The sequence below is a fragment of the Eschrichtius robustus genome, chromosome 18, assembly GCF_028021215.1.
Source record: "Eschrichtius robustus isolate mEscRob2 chromosome 18, mEscRob2.pri, whole genome shotgun sequence".
Lineage (NCBI taxonomy): Eukaryota > Metazoa > Chordata > Mammalia > Artiodactyla > Eschrichtiidae > Eschrichtius > Eschrichtius robustus.
The window spans coordinates 76,529,909-76,546,967 of record NC_090841.1 but is presented as its reverse complement, the minus strand read 5'-3'; the positions used below and the strand labels follow the sequence as shown (position 1 = coordinate 76,546,967).

The 17,059-nt window shown below is 42.2% G+C and overlaps 1 protein-coding gene across 1 annotated transcript in view; it reads left to right on the top strand.

Moving 5' to 3' along the window:
* EFNB2 (ephrin B2) overlaps positions 1 to 16,778 on the top strand; it is a 46,884-nt gene extending 30,106 nt beyond the window's left edge. The window contains exons 3-5 of the mRNA XM_068526803.1: positions 10,461 to 10,553; positions 11,280 to 11,393; positions 13,121 to 16,778. Coding sequence (XP_068382904.1) covers positions 10,461 to 10,553; positions 11,280 to 11,393; positions 13,121 to 13,509 — 596 coding nt within the window. The 3' untranslated portion in view covers positions 13,510 to 16,778. The remainder of the gene's footprint in view (positions 1 to 10,460; positions 10,554 to 11,279; positions 11,394 to 13,120) is intronic.
* Positions 16,779 to 17,059: the final 281 nt, after the last annotated feature.

Here is a 17,059-nt window from a genome sequence, read left to right as displayed (position 1 = left end):
TTAGGCTGTTGTAGATTGAGACTCTGTTCATATTCAACGGCGTCACCTAGGCAGTAGTGACAGCTTATCTCATTTAAAGCTAGACAGAGATTGCCGTGTGAGCGCTATTCCTTATTCCCAAAATAACTCATGAACGGACAAGATGACTGGTTCTTAAAGCAATGGGGAGAGACTGAAAACCTCCTATGTAAAATAAGAGCAGATGAGAAATGAAGGCGATTCCTTGGAAAAAAAAGGATTATTTAGGAGTTGCTCAGAATAAAACTGCCTTTACTGTTTCATAAAATACATCTTAATATCTCTAGCACCTGTATTTACAGCTTTTTCAAAGTTTACTTAGACTTGTAAATAACTGAACAGTCCTGGAGACTTCTTTGTACAAGCATGAGAATGAGTTTCTTTCTTAATAGCCTTTAAATATTTATCATGAAAATCAAAATTTAAAGCAAAATAAAGTACTTTAAGAAATAGCCAAGAGTCATTAGACAGACATGAAAAGATTACTTGGCGAAAACTTATTTATATAGTTTTTAAGAGTCCCACGTTTGTTCCTAACAGTCTGAAATCTCAGGCTGGGTGTTTGATCACTTAGAGGGAAGTGTTATGGCCTCACACACTCTTTGAGACTGTCACTTTACAGTCTCAAGGGACAGGTGACAGAGGAATTTTTATCACTGTGAGAAAACAGAACTTGGAAAGTGTGAGTAGTTTAGTACAGTTCACACAGCCATGAAATGTCAGGGGCAAAACTCAAACCGGGTTGTCAGGCCCTTAGACCAACGTCATTAGTTTATGACAGTGCCTCCTGGGTCACCAAGCATATACATGTATGCAAAGCAAGAGGAAAGATAGTCTAGTCCAAAGCACACTACTTACAGAGTATGGTAAAGAGAGTACGAGTACATACACGTCACATACATAGTGACAGTAAAGAGAGCATATGTACATACATAGTGCATACATAGCGATGCAAGGATGCTACTCGAACTGGATATCAGAGAACTCTGTGTTTGTATCAGACGTGTTGGGCCAGAGGCCCTGTCCTTTGTTGTAACGTATAACTAACTTCAATCATGTGCCCCAAAGTTGACCTAAGAAATTCTACAGAGCAGTAGGAAAGGAGAAAGGGCCATTGGTTAACGGTGGTTGTAATAGCAATTTGTCAGGTCTCCTGAATTTTCTTTTTTCTTTTTAGAGCCACTATCAATCAATTCCATTTCTTCAATAAGACTATGCTTTGTGTTTTATCGAGTACAGCTGACCCTTGAACAACACAGGTTTGAGCTGCTTGGGTCCACTTACACACAGATTCTTTTCAGTAGTGAATACTCCAGCACTGCACTATCTGCTGTTGGATGAATCCGTGGATATGGAATAACTGCGGGTACGGAGGGCTGACTATAAATTGTACTCGGATTTTCAACTAGGTAGGTGTTGGTGCCCCTAACCCCCATGTTGTTCAAGGGTCAAATGTACTTTGAGCCCCTCAATGGGAAGTGGCTAAATAGTAAAATTAAAAATAATAAAAATCTCTCAAATGTACAAAAGAGGTAGTAAGAAACTTCAAATTTCCTTAGCCAAGTACAAGTGCTACAGTTTGTGTGGATGGATGGATGGAGGGAGGGAGGGAGGGATGGATGGGCAGATGGATGGATGGATGGATGGATGGATGGATGGATGGATGGATGGATGGATGGATGGGTGGGTGGGTGGATGGGTGGATGAGTGGATAAATGTATAGATGGATGGATGGGTAGATGGATGGATGGGTGGATGGGTGGATGAGTGGATAAATGTATAGATGGATGGATGGGCAGATGGATGGATGGGCAGATGGATGGATGGATGGATGGATGGATGGGTGGATGGGTGGATAAATGTATAGATGGATGGATGGGCAGATGGATGGATGGATGGATGGATGGGTAGATGGATGGATGGATGGATGGATGGGCAGGCAGAACTTCTGTCAGGAGCATAATTGATCACTTCACAGAGGAGCTAGGCTGTGTGTTGCTAAAAGACAGTCCTGCTTCGCCAATGGCTTTTTGCATTAGTGGAGTAACCCAGTTTCCTTGTTCCTGATGTTAAACCAGGAGATGAAGGTATTCTTTTATTGAAGCAAACATGTGGAAAATTGCTCTGGCTTCTTGGAGCATAGAACACGTCCCCTGAACAGAATTAGGTTCATGTGTAGGGCAAATTCAGACAGGGCACTTTACCGGGGTTACCACTGGTCTCTAGATGGTCAAAGCAAATAACATCATGTCCATCTAAGCTATTATGCCATCAGAGTGGTGCATTTTCTCATCTACAGTGTTATGTTCTAAACTGTCAGCAAACATTAATTCAGTCACTGGTGAAGCCCTACCACCCAGAGGTGAACTCTGCCTCAGATGGAGGTTTTCCACTTCAGTGCCGCGGTCTCCCAATTACTGGGTCGTTAATATCATTGCAGGCGATTAGTGACAGCAGACTGAGCACGAGGCTTCTGGGATGTGTGCCCTCCCCCCTGTGAACTTTCCACTCTGACCCTTCGCTCTCTAGACATTTCCATCTCTCCACAAAGATATTTCAATGATGAAGACCGTCAAAAACTCGGGAGTGGGCTAGAAATTGTGTGCTAGAAATAATTCATGCAAACACATGTTTTTTCATGGCTCAGAATGTTTTTATTAGATGTTATCACTATCTCTTGACCAGGAAGTCTCATTTTTTTAAAAAAATCAGAATGCTTAAGTAAAGCTAATATAGACAATAGGGAATTATGTTTTATCTTTAGAACTCTGACATCATTCTTTTTTTCTTTTTTTAATGTGAGTTTGGTCATTATATTGAAGTGGTCATCTGGCCCCCTATTTTTAAAACATGATTCTTCTTTCTTAGTAGGTTTCAGCCCATATTAAGGTTGACTCACGTGTATAAAGGTAAATTATGCTTTAACCATTGACTATCACATTCTCACAATTCATTCTGAATCATTGTGACAGTAAGATTAACTCCCTGAAAGCACGCTAGATGTAAAGCTCTTTTATGAAGTCTTGTTGAAAATTTTTTTTGCCTAATGAGAGATTCTACCTGCATAAATCATCATAACTTGTAGCAATAAAATTTTAGACTCAGAAAGGGATGTTTTCCCACAACAGAATTTATGAAAAATCAAGACATCAAGGTGTTGCAAGCAATATTTTGAGGAGAAAGAAAGTAAGCCACTCATAAATGATCTCGTGTGTTTAAGCATGCCTCTTGTAAAAAGAGGGGACAGGTGATTTATTACCAGGCCTGTTTGATCTTTCTCAGGGAAGTGTCAGAGCACCCACTGAGCCTGGAAGGTATTTCTGTCACTGACATATCCCTGCTATGTGTGCACACACTTGCACACACACATTTACCGCCTGTTCTTTTCCACTCCGGTTGTATATAGTCAGTGGCTTTTCAGGGCTATCTCGTCAAAGATGACTATGGCTCTTAGCATCTTCAGTGATTGTCACTACCTTAATTTTTGTATACAATTCTTAACAGTGAAGAGGTTTAATGAGTAAGCTGTGATGGAATTTCTTATGTTCTAGGGATGGTGTTTATTACCGTTCTCTCCATAGGCTGACCTCCCTCAATGTCCAAGTCTCGCATAACACGGGAGATAGGAGATATACTAACATATATTGGCACCTTTAGACTCAGGTCTTCGTAGTATCTTTGTATCTTCCCTCTTCCCAAAAGAGTGAAAGTGGCAAAGTAATATCATCCAATCTTTTAGTGAATACACAAACAAAAGCAGTTTACACAACTGTTTCAAGGTTGTTACATTTCTCAAAACTCTCATTTCTAAGCTGTCAGTAGACTATCCTATCATTGTTCATGGTGAACATTTAACATTGAGGAAATAAAATTATACCATTTTATTCAAGAACATCCATTTACACTGGATACTTGGTATCTTTACGCATATTTTAATATGGGAGGAGGGGCTAAATTGTGACTCTGGTTTTGAATTCATTTTTCCAAATCGTTCTGTCTAGTGGAGAAACTAATTAATTGTGCTGTAAAGAAGTCACTGGGGCTAAGCTAGTTGTTACCTCTTAATGCCTGATTTACTGCTTTCAGATTTCAAAACGCAACCAGAATGATGCGGGTTTAGTTCAGGTGATTCATCCCATTGTTCTGGAACACTGTTTCCTTGGGTGAAAAACACCCACGTCCTGTAACTTCCTTTGTATTTTTCTTTCGTCAAATCGAGGCCATTTTAAGAAGAATCTATAAAACTTTTACTCTAAGATCAGGCATTCTGGGATAAAATGCCATATGTGTTGAAATACTGCTGAACTTTTTATGATATTACACCAAGCAAAATAGTGAGGCCCTTGGAAAATCATGGTGATATATTCTCATTTCTTTGACTTATAAATCCACAGAGAAAAGCATATAAAAAGGAAGAAGTTAGAAGAAGTGATTTTTTTCATCGTCCTTTCGGCACATTATACAGATGTTTTTGCTTCAGAAGTTTTTATTAATCAAAGAAAAGGGCATTTATTTTTGGCATTCAGGGGTTGTTGTCATTTCCATGGTTAGAATGTTTCTTCTAAGTTGGTATCTTAAAGGATAACCGTGATACCCAAGGCATTGAACTACACTGAGTTCTAGAAATGGAATTCCTGTCTCTTTAGTACATATTTTGAATGTGCATCATATATTTTGAATTTGAATTCATGTCAGGGTGTGAAGTAGGGTAGATCTTAGCTTCCTGAGATGTATATTCACATTAAGTAGTTATATTTTTATCAGCCTTCTGGTTTTCAACTTACATAGCTCAGTTAATTTTTTGTTTTTAGATACTCAAAAATTTGTTAGCCCTGCTAGAAGAAAACAGTAACCTAGTTTATGTGTCATATTTATTTTAATGTCATGGCTTCACTTTTCACATTTCCCACTTGGTTTTGCTTCTTTTATTTCCTAAGTTTGCCAGGTAATAGGCTTCTAGTTCTTCTGGTTCTTGGGTTGAGTTTCAGGAGACTGATGTGTTGAAAGGCTGCCCTAAGAAATCAGAATTAGCAGGGCCAGCATATGACGACATGATGGACAAGAATAGTGCCAAGAAGATGATAGAGGATTTCATAAACTGCTCTTTGTTTCGTAATCAAATAAGAGCAGATTTTGTCATGTGCAGTTTATATGAACACAAAGTTTTCATTCTTACTAGAAAATTGAACTCTCTCATTTTCCTGACCCTGTATGCTTATTATCTGTGTCTCTTTGGTGGACCTCTTTGATGAAGTTGATAAAAACTATTTGCTTTGGAGTGTCCATCAACCCCCCACCCCATCCCGGCCCCATCCCAGTAAGCCACATGTAGTATAGGGACTTCCCTGGCGGTCCAGTGGTTAAGACTCCGCACTTCCAACGCAGGGGGTGCGGGTTTGATCCCTGGTCGGGGAACTAAGATCCCACATGCCGTGTCGCACGGCCAGATAAATAAATAAACAAATAAATAAATAAAATAGTATAAAATGTCCTCCATAGTATATTTTGATGTTTCATTCTTTCCATGATAACCTAAGAATATTCCTTCCTAGGGATGCATTTACTCTGTAGAATTTTTTTCTGCTGCCCTCATTCCTAACCTCTTTGTGCATGGGGCCCACACTTCGGCACACATCCAGCAGTTAATTCTCCATCTGAAGTGATAGACTGAAATAAAAACAGCCAAGATCCAGGGCAGCAGCTTACCCTTCCTGGGGTGCAGAGCAGTAACAACCAAATGAAGACGCATTAAAATGCGATAGGACTTCCTCTCCGTGGGCACAGCCTAAAAAACACAGCCAGAAATATTCCTGCCCTTTCGGTCTGCTTTGCCCACTGGTTCTCCTTTTTTCTACTCAGATAACCAGCACACTGCGGATAAGTTCGTGTACAAATAGATGGGAACGCACGGATGTTGGTGGAGTAGTTTTCGGATGTGAAGAGAACTTTTAGGCATTGTGAACTCAGGGTACCTTTTTGCTGAGCAATGATCTCCACCCACTTAAAATCAGGCCCTGGGGGAACAATCTAGTGATTTCAGTACACTCACTACATGCAGTTAGATCCCTGAAGCAAAAGCTTTTAAAAGCAGGCTATAAAATGCCCATGTATCTTTATTAAACCTCTTTTCTAACTAGATATACTTTTCTAGTAATTTTTAATTTTATAAAGCCTATTTTTTCCCTGGGCCAAGGAAAAAAAAAAGGCCGGGCACTAAAAGCTTAGATATAACCATGTTATTTTTTCTATCTCTAAATGATTAAATGCAGTTTCATCCATTTAGTACAGTAATACTGTGATTGTGGTGGCATTAGATGACGCTGCTAGAGAGATGCAAAGAAAAACTAAGTAGAATGAGGGTTAACCGTTTGTTTTTACTTTCTCCAAGTTAAAAATTCCCAATACATTCAAATCAACGATAAGAATCATTTCAAAACCCTCTCCCAAAATGGAAGTAGATTTTATTCCCAAGCATTAGCAATTTCTTGTTGTATTTCAAAGTCAGCCACTAAGGCTTTTAAAGCTTCTTGGTGACTGGCTATTGCAGCAGAAATCAGAATATTAACCTTGAGGCTTTATTGCAGAATTCGCTGCCAGTAAAGAGGCGCCGTGAGGACAGAAGGCTTTCAGCTGTGCCATTTCTCAAGGTGGTGAGGTGGGGAGGCAGCTCTAGAATTAGGCCCACGCTCTCTACTCTCCATGTTAAGCAGATCGTGGGGAAGAGACATTAATTTTTACTAGGAGATCAAACATAAAGTAAGTTGAAGTTACTCTGAGTTATTTTATAATTGAACTTGCTATGAAGTTGACCTTCTGAAGTTTCCTTTGGTGCTCACATCTTAAAACAGGGTTTTCCGAAATTGACTTATTTGTAGTGAGGTGGATGGACCTAGAGTCTGTCATACAGGGTAAAATAAGTCAGAAAGAGAAAAACAAATACCGTATGCTAGCACATACATATGGAATCTAAAAAAAGAAAAAAATGGTTCTGAAGAACCTAGGGGCAGGACAGGAATAAAGACGCAGACGTAGAGAATGGACTTGAGGACACAGGGAGGGGGAAGGGGAAGCTGGGACGAAGTGAGAGAGTGGCATGGACTTATATACACTACCAAATGTAAAATAGATAGCTAGTGGGAAGCAGCCGCATAGCACAGGGAGATCAGCTCGGTGCTTTGTGACCACCTAGAGGGGTGGGATAGGGAGGGTGGGAGAGAGACACAAGAGGGAGGAGATATGGGGATGTATGTATATGTATAGCTGATTCACTTTGTTATACAGCAGAAACTAACACACCATTGTAAAGCAATTATACTCCAAGAAAGATGTTTAAAAAAAGCAAAAACAAAAACCAGGGTTTTCCCTGACTGCTTATTACATCATACCTAACTTGGGGCAAAAATCTTTCATGGCAGAGCATCTAACCGTATTTTTTTGGGGGGGGGGGCTGCACCACTTGGCTTGTGGGGATCCTAGTTCCCCAACCAGGGATCGAACCCCAGGCCCCAGCAGTGAGAGCGCCGAGTCCTAACCACTGGACCGCCAGGGAATTTCCTCTCAATTTTAAAGTTTAGCCCCCTTTTAAACAGCCGAGTATTGGGAATGCTGGTTTGATGTTAGGAATGAATTTTTCAATATCTTCCAGTAGCCTTTGCAACTTCCAAGTTGACTTAAAGGGGAAAGGTGCAGAGTCCAGAATGTAGCAGAAGAACCCTCCTCACTCACAAAGTTCTGCCTCTTGGCCTGCCCTCCCCCTTCACCCCTCATCCTCCCCCATCCCGGCAGTGGCCTCGGCCTCCAAGAACTCAGCAAAGGCGGCATTTTCAGATTTCCTTCTGTGCACCTCCAGGGCTTGAGGGGTTTTTTTCCTCCCCAAGGCATAAAAAAAGTTTCCACTGTTAAAGATGCAAAGCAGTTTCATCTCACACTACACAGTTTTCTTCCTACCATGTATAGTTTGTGGATGTTAAATTATAGATTGCAGTTTAATTTGAATACTTTTGGAGTTCTTTACATTTGGGGGTTCTTCAGACATCACTTTGAGTAAACCAAAGGGAGCTCTCCACGAGGGCATTGGTATTCAGAAAAGGCACTGACCTACGAATTAAAATCAAAAGAAAAAGTCACTCAAATTATGTGCACCTCTTGCGCTTCCAGACTGACAAAGTAGAAGTCATCTGTAGTTTCTGCCTCTGCATATGCAGTTCTGAATTATATTTACCAGGGACTGTTCTCTGCCATGCTTTGTCTGTCCTTTCTCGTATTCCTTTATTTTTTTTCTTTTAGACCTGAACCTTTTATCTTTTTACCTCAAGGTTAAAATAAATATTCAGTAAATCTATATTCCTCCCCGCCACACACACCTTTTTTCTTTCTGGGCACCACCCTTCAGATCTTATTTTTATCATTTGTTAACTTAGTGTTAAACTTTTAGCAAGAAAAACTTAGTCATTGAACTTTGCACTGGGGTGCATTTATGTGTACATGAATTAGAAAACCTGGAGATGCCACTTGAATTAAGTAAACTAAACCTTTGAAACTGTCAGCCAGATAAAGACATCAGCTTTCCACTGTTTTTTTCTATATAAAAGCATATCCTACATTTTGAGAAAGATCAGATGAGAAAACTGAATAAGTGAAGATTATAGCACTGCTCTGAAATTGCCCAGAAAGAGTGCCTGCTTGTAGATATCTATACTGTTCTAAGCCTTTAGGAGGAAACGATACTTTGAAACTTAGGTACATGTCTGGAAGAAACAAAAGGGAAAGAAGATGGAGAAAATGGGGGGGAAAAAAAGATGATTTTTTTTTTTAAGAGTCGCAGAAGCATGCAGAGTTTTTAGGTATTTGTTCTAATTTATCTGCCAAACATTTTCTTAACAATCTACAAGAGGATACTATCTACTTTTCACCCTAAAAAAAAAAAACTATGATGACAATTTTTGCCCAGTTTCCCAGGAGAAACTCAGTGTCAGCAATAGAAGAAGAGTGAGATATGATTGTGAGGCTGGACTTTAAGGAAACACTCAGATAAGCAAAGAGATATTTTTGCACACTAGAGGCAGCGATTATTATTAAGGAAAACAGAGAAAGTAAAAGTCGCTAACTCGAGAACACAAAGACAAGTCAATCCTGGCCTTGTTTTCCAGCCAAGATAATTACCCACAGCATACATATTTCCATGCATGCCTGTCCAACTTGTCTGCTGCCCCACCATTTGGAAAAGAAACAGCCCATTAGAAGAATGTCTTTGGATGTACATTTTTCAGAAAATCTGTCCCTTTTTCAGTGCTTTTAAAAGTATAGAGTTAGTTGACAAAACTTTGATAATTAAAGTAGAGAAGGATTTACCTGGCAGAATTGTTTATGAAACATTTCCATTCCCTGCCCCTTGAACTATGGAGGTATGAAAACGTCTAACTCCCCACCTCCTTTTCTCTTCTGGAACTTGACCTGTAATTTAAATCCTGTCCCTCAGCAAGGTACCTGGCAGCCTGTCTTTTTACAGCTTTAGTTACAGCGCTCTTCAGAGAACTCACCGTCCTAAAGAGATAGAACAATGGGTTGAAACAGAGTAGGGCATAGGCTGTTGGATAAAAACAGACACTGAAAATGGTCAAATGTTCTGTCTTTCCTCCTCCTCCTTCTCGCGGTGGAAAGGGCATCAAGCTGGTGGACCTAAGCCAAGTCCTCACCTTAGGTCCTGAGCCGTCCCAGGCCCCTCATAGAGCAGTGGGCACCTGTGAGACCCTCTGTGCATCCAGAGTTCTTCTGCACCAGGGAGCTTGGTTGAAGAGTTTGACCAAGGTCGATGTTGGTGGTAATAACACATCCGTTCTTTCGGGTCGAGTACAAAATGATGGAGGAAGACTCCAGAATTTGAAGACTTGCATTCTAGGACAACCTCTTAAGCTCAAGCAAAGCTGAGGAAAGAAAAGGGGCGTGGGAGTCTCCTCTCTACGTGTTTATAGAACTTGGATGCTTGACAAACAGGGAGCATCAAGGTAATTGTTCTTGAGGCAGGAAATCTATAGTAGAGGAAGCAGGTGCTGTGTGATGATTACCACGTTTTGAAATTACCGTATTTACTATTCTGCTTTTAGGAGGTTGACTCCACAATAGTCAGGTTTTTGGAAGATGCTGTCCCTTTTATCTGTAGAATCAGACAAAATCCGTTAATTATAAAGGGAGGAGAAGGCACTTAAGTACATTGGAAACCAGAGGTCATACGTGCGGCAGTGTGGACGATATCCATCTTTCTTTATTTCTTTATTTTTTTCGTTTTGCCTTTCAGCATCCCATACTTTCAGAAAACTTGTGACTAAGAGTGAATTCTTATTTTCCAAATTGTTTTCAGACATTTCATGTTCATGTAAACTTGGCTTATTGATTTCCTGATTTTTTCTTTATTTTTTTGTTTTGTCCATTTTATTTTTAATCAGCTACATCAAATGGGTCTTTGGAGGGCCTGGATAACCAGGAGGGAGGGGTGTGCCAGACAAGAGCCATGAAGATCCTCATGAAAGTTGGACAAGGTAAAGACCGTCTGCTGCTTCACGGAGCCACTGATCTGGTTGAGCCCCCAGCTAGTATGGCGCCAGCGTTGCCCACACGCGCCTTCACTCACTCTGCAGTTTAGTTTCCAAAGTAAACTTTTCTCTGCACCTTGAGCCACTGACAGATTTCTTCAAGTTGTTGCAACCCACTTCTTTTACTGGAGATACTTCTAAAAGTTGAGGTCAGCCAGGTACAATGTCTATTGCCATGTCTGTATCCACAGATACATTTTTCCTTCTTAAAAGCAAAACACCTCTTTGATTCACCATTAAAATATCCAGAATGCAAACTAAGTTTCTGCCATTTTGCCCATTTCTGCATCTTGACTACAGAAGACTTGTGTTCACTGAGCCTTTTCACACAGAGATGACCTCTTGTGCAGAAAGAAATATTCTTCTAATTAGAAATTGGGATAGTAGTCAGTCAACTCACTCAGTTAAATTAAAATGTCATCTGCAATGCTCTGCCTGCCAAATGCAAGAATCCCTATAGTTTCCACAGATGGCCTCACCATCTAAACCTCTGAAATAACTAGTAAAACCGTTTTGTTTTCAAAGGAAAATTATATTCTTGCATCTCACAGTACTTTGCATAAAGAATCTTATGTTCATTTCTATTTGTGCCTCTTGAGATATAGATCCAGCTCCTAAAGCTAGAGCCCATCAGATGTCTGTGCCGTAAGTAATCGCTTGTTTTTCATATAGATGCGAGTTCCGCTGGGTCAACCAGGCATAATGATCCAACAAGACGGCCAGAACTTGAAGCTGGTATAAATGGAAGAAGTTCAACAACAAGTCCTTTTGTCAAACCAAATCCAGGTATAGCAGCGTGACCCATGTGTGTCTAGGTGTGTGTGTCCCACACTGCTCGTATCACAGGGGGTAGGACAGAGTCCAAGTACTTCTGCATCAGGAGGATGAACTTGTAGTTCCCGCAGTCAGTAATCTTTGCTCTCGGTTAGTTGTTATCAATTACTCAACCAGAATAAAATAATTAACTCCCACAAAAGTCTTACATTCAGAAGAGTAGAATTCATCAGATGTAAGTGCCAATTATTAGCACTGCTCTTTCAGATCAAAGCTGTTCTCATCGGCTGACACTTTATCGTGCTGTTTGCAAACCTAGCTTCAAGCCAGTGTTAATGTATATATAATTGTACCAGTGCTTCATCTAGTTATATCTAATCCACAGAGAGCCTGACGGATCCTCTTCTACATTTAAGATGGTAACATCTTAAAATATTGCATAATGCCACATTTTTCAGGTGGTTTCGTCAAAATTTTTTTTTCACATTTTCAGTGTAAAATAAAATATTAAACGGAGTCCTGGCAGAAGTTTAGAATACTGGATAAAATTGACTGCCGTTTAACTTCGTTTTTTTAGCAGTCTTTGAACAAACAGCTATGTGTTTGTTACCACGGGAATGAATTTTTTATATGGTGGTCGCTGAGCAGACGTCAGCAGTTCCGTATTAGGGATCCGCATGCCTGGTTGGTAGTCGTGCGAATTTAGCATCTGTAGCGATATTCCATCTCTTTCCAAGCTCCAAGGAGGGAAGTTGTTATTTCTAACTTTCAATGACAAGATGTGTCAAATTCTTATGACAAACTGATAAATGGATAATATAATGATGCCAGGCAGTTTTTTAGTGCTTAACATTTGGGTTGGCAGTCTGTTCCGTGTGAGAGTTTCTGCTGCCTTCCAAATATATTTTCAGTGTAAATCAAATAATACAAACGAGTTACGGGTTGAACGTTTTCCCAGGCCCCATCCCTCTTTGCAAGCTCTCCAGCCAGCCGTCGGCAGGGCCTGTCTTTAAAGGCAGGCGGTTTGGAGCTTCCCATGAAGCCACCGTAGCCAGAGAGGGCACGAGAACAGCGTGGCCTGGGCAGCAAGTGCTGACCTGGAGAATCGGCCACTTGCCTTCTTCCTCCTGGAGGTGGCTGCAGGCTGGCTGACCTGGGTTAAGACGTGGGGCAAGATCAGGGGCTGGCTGTGACAGCCTGTCCCCGCAGCTGATGCGTGATGATGTATGGAAGGGAAGCCATGAGGCCTGGGAGTAGCTTCAGAGTCCCACCTGGAGTCCCACCTCCCCGATGGCTGGCTTCTGCCGTTTGCATTTAGCTATTTTTTAAAATTGAAGTATAACTGATTTACAATGCCATGTTAGTTTCAGGTGTACGGCACAGTGATTCAGTTATATATATATATATATATATATATATTCAGTTATGTATGTATATATTAGATATTCAGTTATATATATACACATATATTCTTTTTCCGATTCTTTTCCCTTATAAGTTATTACAAAATATTGAGTAGAGTTCCCAGTGCTCTACGGTAGGTCCTTGTTGGTTATCTCTTTTATAGATAGTAGTGTGTATCTATCTGTGAATTCCCAACCTCCTAAATTTATCCCTGCATTTAGCTATTAAACGAGGTGCTTGGTTTGCCAGTCCAGGGAAGTCTGTGGCCTGCCAGCGGCCGGCCAGCCCTGGGGAGAGCGGTGACTCTTCCGGCTGCTCTCTCCCACCCGCTGCAGGTTCCAGCACAGACGGCAACAGCGCCGGACATTCTGGGAACAACATCCTCGGTTCCGAAGTGGCCTTATTCGCAGGGATTGCGTCGGGATGCATCATCTTCATCGTCATCATCATCACGCTGGTGGTCCTGCTCCTCAAGTACCGCAGGCGGCACCGCAAGCACTCGCCGCAGCACGCGGCCACGCTGTCGCTCAGCACGCTGGCCACGCCCAAGCGCGGCGGCAACAACAACGGCTCGGAGCCCAGCGACATCATCATCCCGCTGAGGACTGCGGACAGTGTCTTCTGCCCCCACTACGAGAAGGTCAGCGGGGACTACGGGCACCCCGTGTACATAGTCCAGGAGATGCCGCCGCAGAGCCCGGCGAACATTTACTACAAGGTCTGAGCCTCGGCGGTGCCTTCGCTTTCCCGGAGGAAACTTACTGTCCCGCTGCCGCCCGCGGAGGGTCCGAGGCCCCCTGTGTCTGCGACGGACTGACGCACAGCGGGGAGAGGGGACACTCCTTCTCGGGAGAGCCCTGTGGAGTCGGACAGCTGACTAGTCTGTAGCGTTTCGGCCGCGGTGACGCAGGATGCGCCCCGGCAGCTGGAAGACTCGCGCAGAAGATGCGCGTGGGGACCGCGCGCGCCCCGCCCCTCTCCTCTTTCGGGTACCACGGGCGTTCGGGCCTCCGCAGGAGCCGAGGGGAGACAGAGCGGTCGGTGGGCGGGAGCGAGAGCTGGGAGCATCCCGGGCAGGTGTCCCAGGTGCCCCAGGCCTCTGGGCCTGGAAAGGCCGTCCTCTGCCTCGGGCGTGGCCCTTCCCCCCCCCCCCCCCACCCCGAGCTGCACCCCGGACTTGTCTTGTCGCACAGACTCTGGCTGCGTGAGGCTGTCGGAGAGCGCTAGCTTTTAGTCCTCACTGTTGCACACACTCCTGTCATCCAGGGCTCTGCAGGCCTTCACATGAGATTTCTTCTCACGCCACACTCCGTATCGCTAATGAGACATTAACGTTTGGCGTCTCCTGCTTCATCTGTTTGCAACAGCTACCGCCGAATGGGCGATACAAGGATAGAAATTGCGTTTGCTAATAAGGAGCCTTCCAGCCAGATACTAGGCTGTCAGCCCGGGAAGATGAGGAGTTCACGGAAGGGAGGGCCCGGGGGAAAGTCCGTCTGCAAAGGCAGTTCAGCGCTGCCACCCCTGAAACAGAGTTGGGAGGGAAAACTCCAATTAGATAGCACAGCACTTTGGTTTTGCTAAGATTTTAAGAGGCAAGTAGGAGACACAACGACACACACAGTAGATTAGGGTGCATTTGGAGGAATTCACTCTTATCAAAGAGCAATGTACAGGAAAAAAAGAAAAAGAAATAGTCCCTCTATGCTGGGTGGAACAAAGGGGCATTGTTGGTAGAGGGCCAGGCTTGGAGGGATGGATGGACACCGGCAGGACTGTCGTGGTACTGGCAATAGGATGTACAGCGGTGAAGCTGTAGGAAAGTCGTCGGTCTGCTTTGGGTGATGTTTAAGGCAGACTCAGCTGCTATACTTATCACATTTTATTCAACACAGGGAGAGCATTTAGGAGATTAACAGAGAGCCAAATCTGACCTAGAAGTTTAAAAGCCAAAGGTCACACAGGCTGTAATTCCATCATCATTGACGTTATTAAGGCATTCTCATATATAAAAGGTAGGTCAGACTCCCCGGTCCCCCCAGCGCCCCTTCCCCGCCGCTCCCCTCCCCATTGCGCCTTACGACACTTTGGTTTATGGCGGTGCTGTCCCGGCCGCGAGGGCCGAGGGGTAGGTACTGAGCGAGGCCACAGCTCGGGGCCCTGTATCAAGGTGAGGCACACATGGCAAACCTCTTAAGAGTCCTGAGGACCGAAATAAATTATCATGTCGAGGGGGAGAAGGAAGGTAGGAGGTATTTATAATAGGTATATAGAACACAAGGGATATAAAGTGAAAGATTTTTACTAATATATATTTTAAGATTGCACACAATCCACACCAGAAGATGGTAAATTCATGTGTGGCGATTAAGTGGTCCCAATGCTCCGTGCTTTTAAAAAAAAAAAAAAAAAAAATTGGACAGCTACTTCTGGGAAAAACAACATCACTCCAAAAATAACAATAATGGGAGCAAACACAAAAATAACCCAGTCCTCTGAAGGCATCTTGCGTCACCATAGATTAGGAAATGCAAGCCCCAAATACCAGGAAATCGGTGTTACTGCATCGTTTTCAACAATGACAAGATGTGCCGGCATTTATTTTCTGTGCTGTGTTTTCCCTTGCCCTATGGGCTGAAGTGTTCGCTAGAATCCACCGGGTCACATCGAGGGGGTTTCAGCTGAAAGTTCAGCCTGACCCCCTTCCTTCCTCTCTCCCCCTCCCCTCTCCCCCTCCCTTCTGGGAAAAGAAGTGAGTAAACAGGAAACCTACTTTTTATGTGCTATGCAAAATAGACATCTTTAACATAGTCCTGTTACTATGGTAACACTTTGCTTTCTGAATTGGGAGAAAAGAAAAATGTAGCAACAGCATTTTAAGGTTCTCAAACCTCCAGTGAATACCTGCAAAAATGAGTTGTCACAGAAATTCTTCTCTATTTCCTGAACCTGAAAATGATGTTGGTCCAAAGTGCGTGTGTGTATGCGTGAGTGGGTGTGTGGTATACATGTGTATATATATGTATAATATATATCTACAATATATATTATATATATCTATATCATATTTCTGTGGAAGGTTGCCATGGTGATCAGCCACAGTACATATGTAATTCTTTCCATCACCCTAACCTCTCCTGTACGTGCATTCATACAAGATTTTCTTGTAAGCCATCAAAAATTACCTTTAGGATGGGGGAGAGGGGCAAGAAGGGGAAATATGGGAAATAGCCTGATTTTTAATGAAATCAAAGGTGTGTATCATCGGTTGGCTACATTTTGGGTATATGCTAAACTGTGAAAAATCAGATGAATTGTTGAAGAGTTACCTGCAAGCAATTGACCAGTGTTCTGTGCGTCTGTTTTGTGTGTGGTGCAGAATATGACAATCTACCAACTGTCCCTTTATTTGAAGTTGGTTCAGCTTTGGAAAGTTACTGTAAATGCCTTCCTTGTATTCTCATCCCTAGTCATCTGACTTTGGAATTTGCACCATAATGTTTAAGTGAAGATGCTGTAAATAGGTTCAGATTTTACTGTATATGGATTTGGGGTGTTACAGTAGCCTTATTCACCTTTTTAATAAAAATACACATGAAAACAAGACAGAAATGGCTTTTCTTACCCAGATTGTGTACATAGAGCAATGTTGGTTTTTTATAAAGTCTAAGCAAGATGTTTTGTATAAAATCTGAATTTTGCAATGTATTTAGCTACAGCTTGTTAAACGGCAGTGTCATTCCCCTTTGCACTGTAATGAGGAAAAAAAAATGGTATAAAAGGTTGCCAAATTGCTGCATATTTGTGCCGTAATTATGTACCATGAATATTTATTTAAAATTTCGTTGTCCAATTTGTAAGTAACACAGTATTATGCTTGAGTTATAAATATTTTTTCTTTTCTTTGTTTTATTTTGATAGCCTGTCATAGGTTTTTGATCTGCTTTAGTTCCACATTGCAGTTGGCCCCCCCGAAAATGAAATCCGTGAAGTCACATTCCAAATCTGTTTCAAACTGAATTTGTTCTTAAAAAAATAAAATACTTTTTTCCTATGGAAAAAGCGCCTTCAAAGTATTTTCCTTTCCTTCTTGTTTTCTTTTCCTTTTTCTTTCTTTTTTGTTTGTTATTTTAATTTGCCTTCTCTGTTTCTCTGTGATTACAGTTATCGAGACCCTTCTGCCCACGGGCATGTGTGTGCCCATTTTTCAAATCAGGCCGTGCACACACGTGAAGGTTAATCTTGCAACGTTGCAGCATGAGCCCACTGGTTTC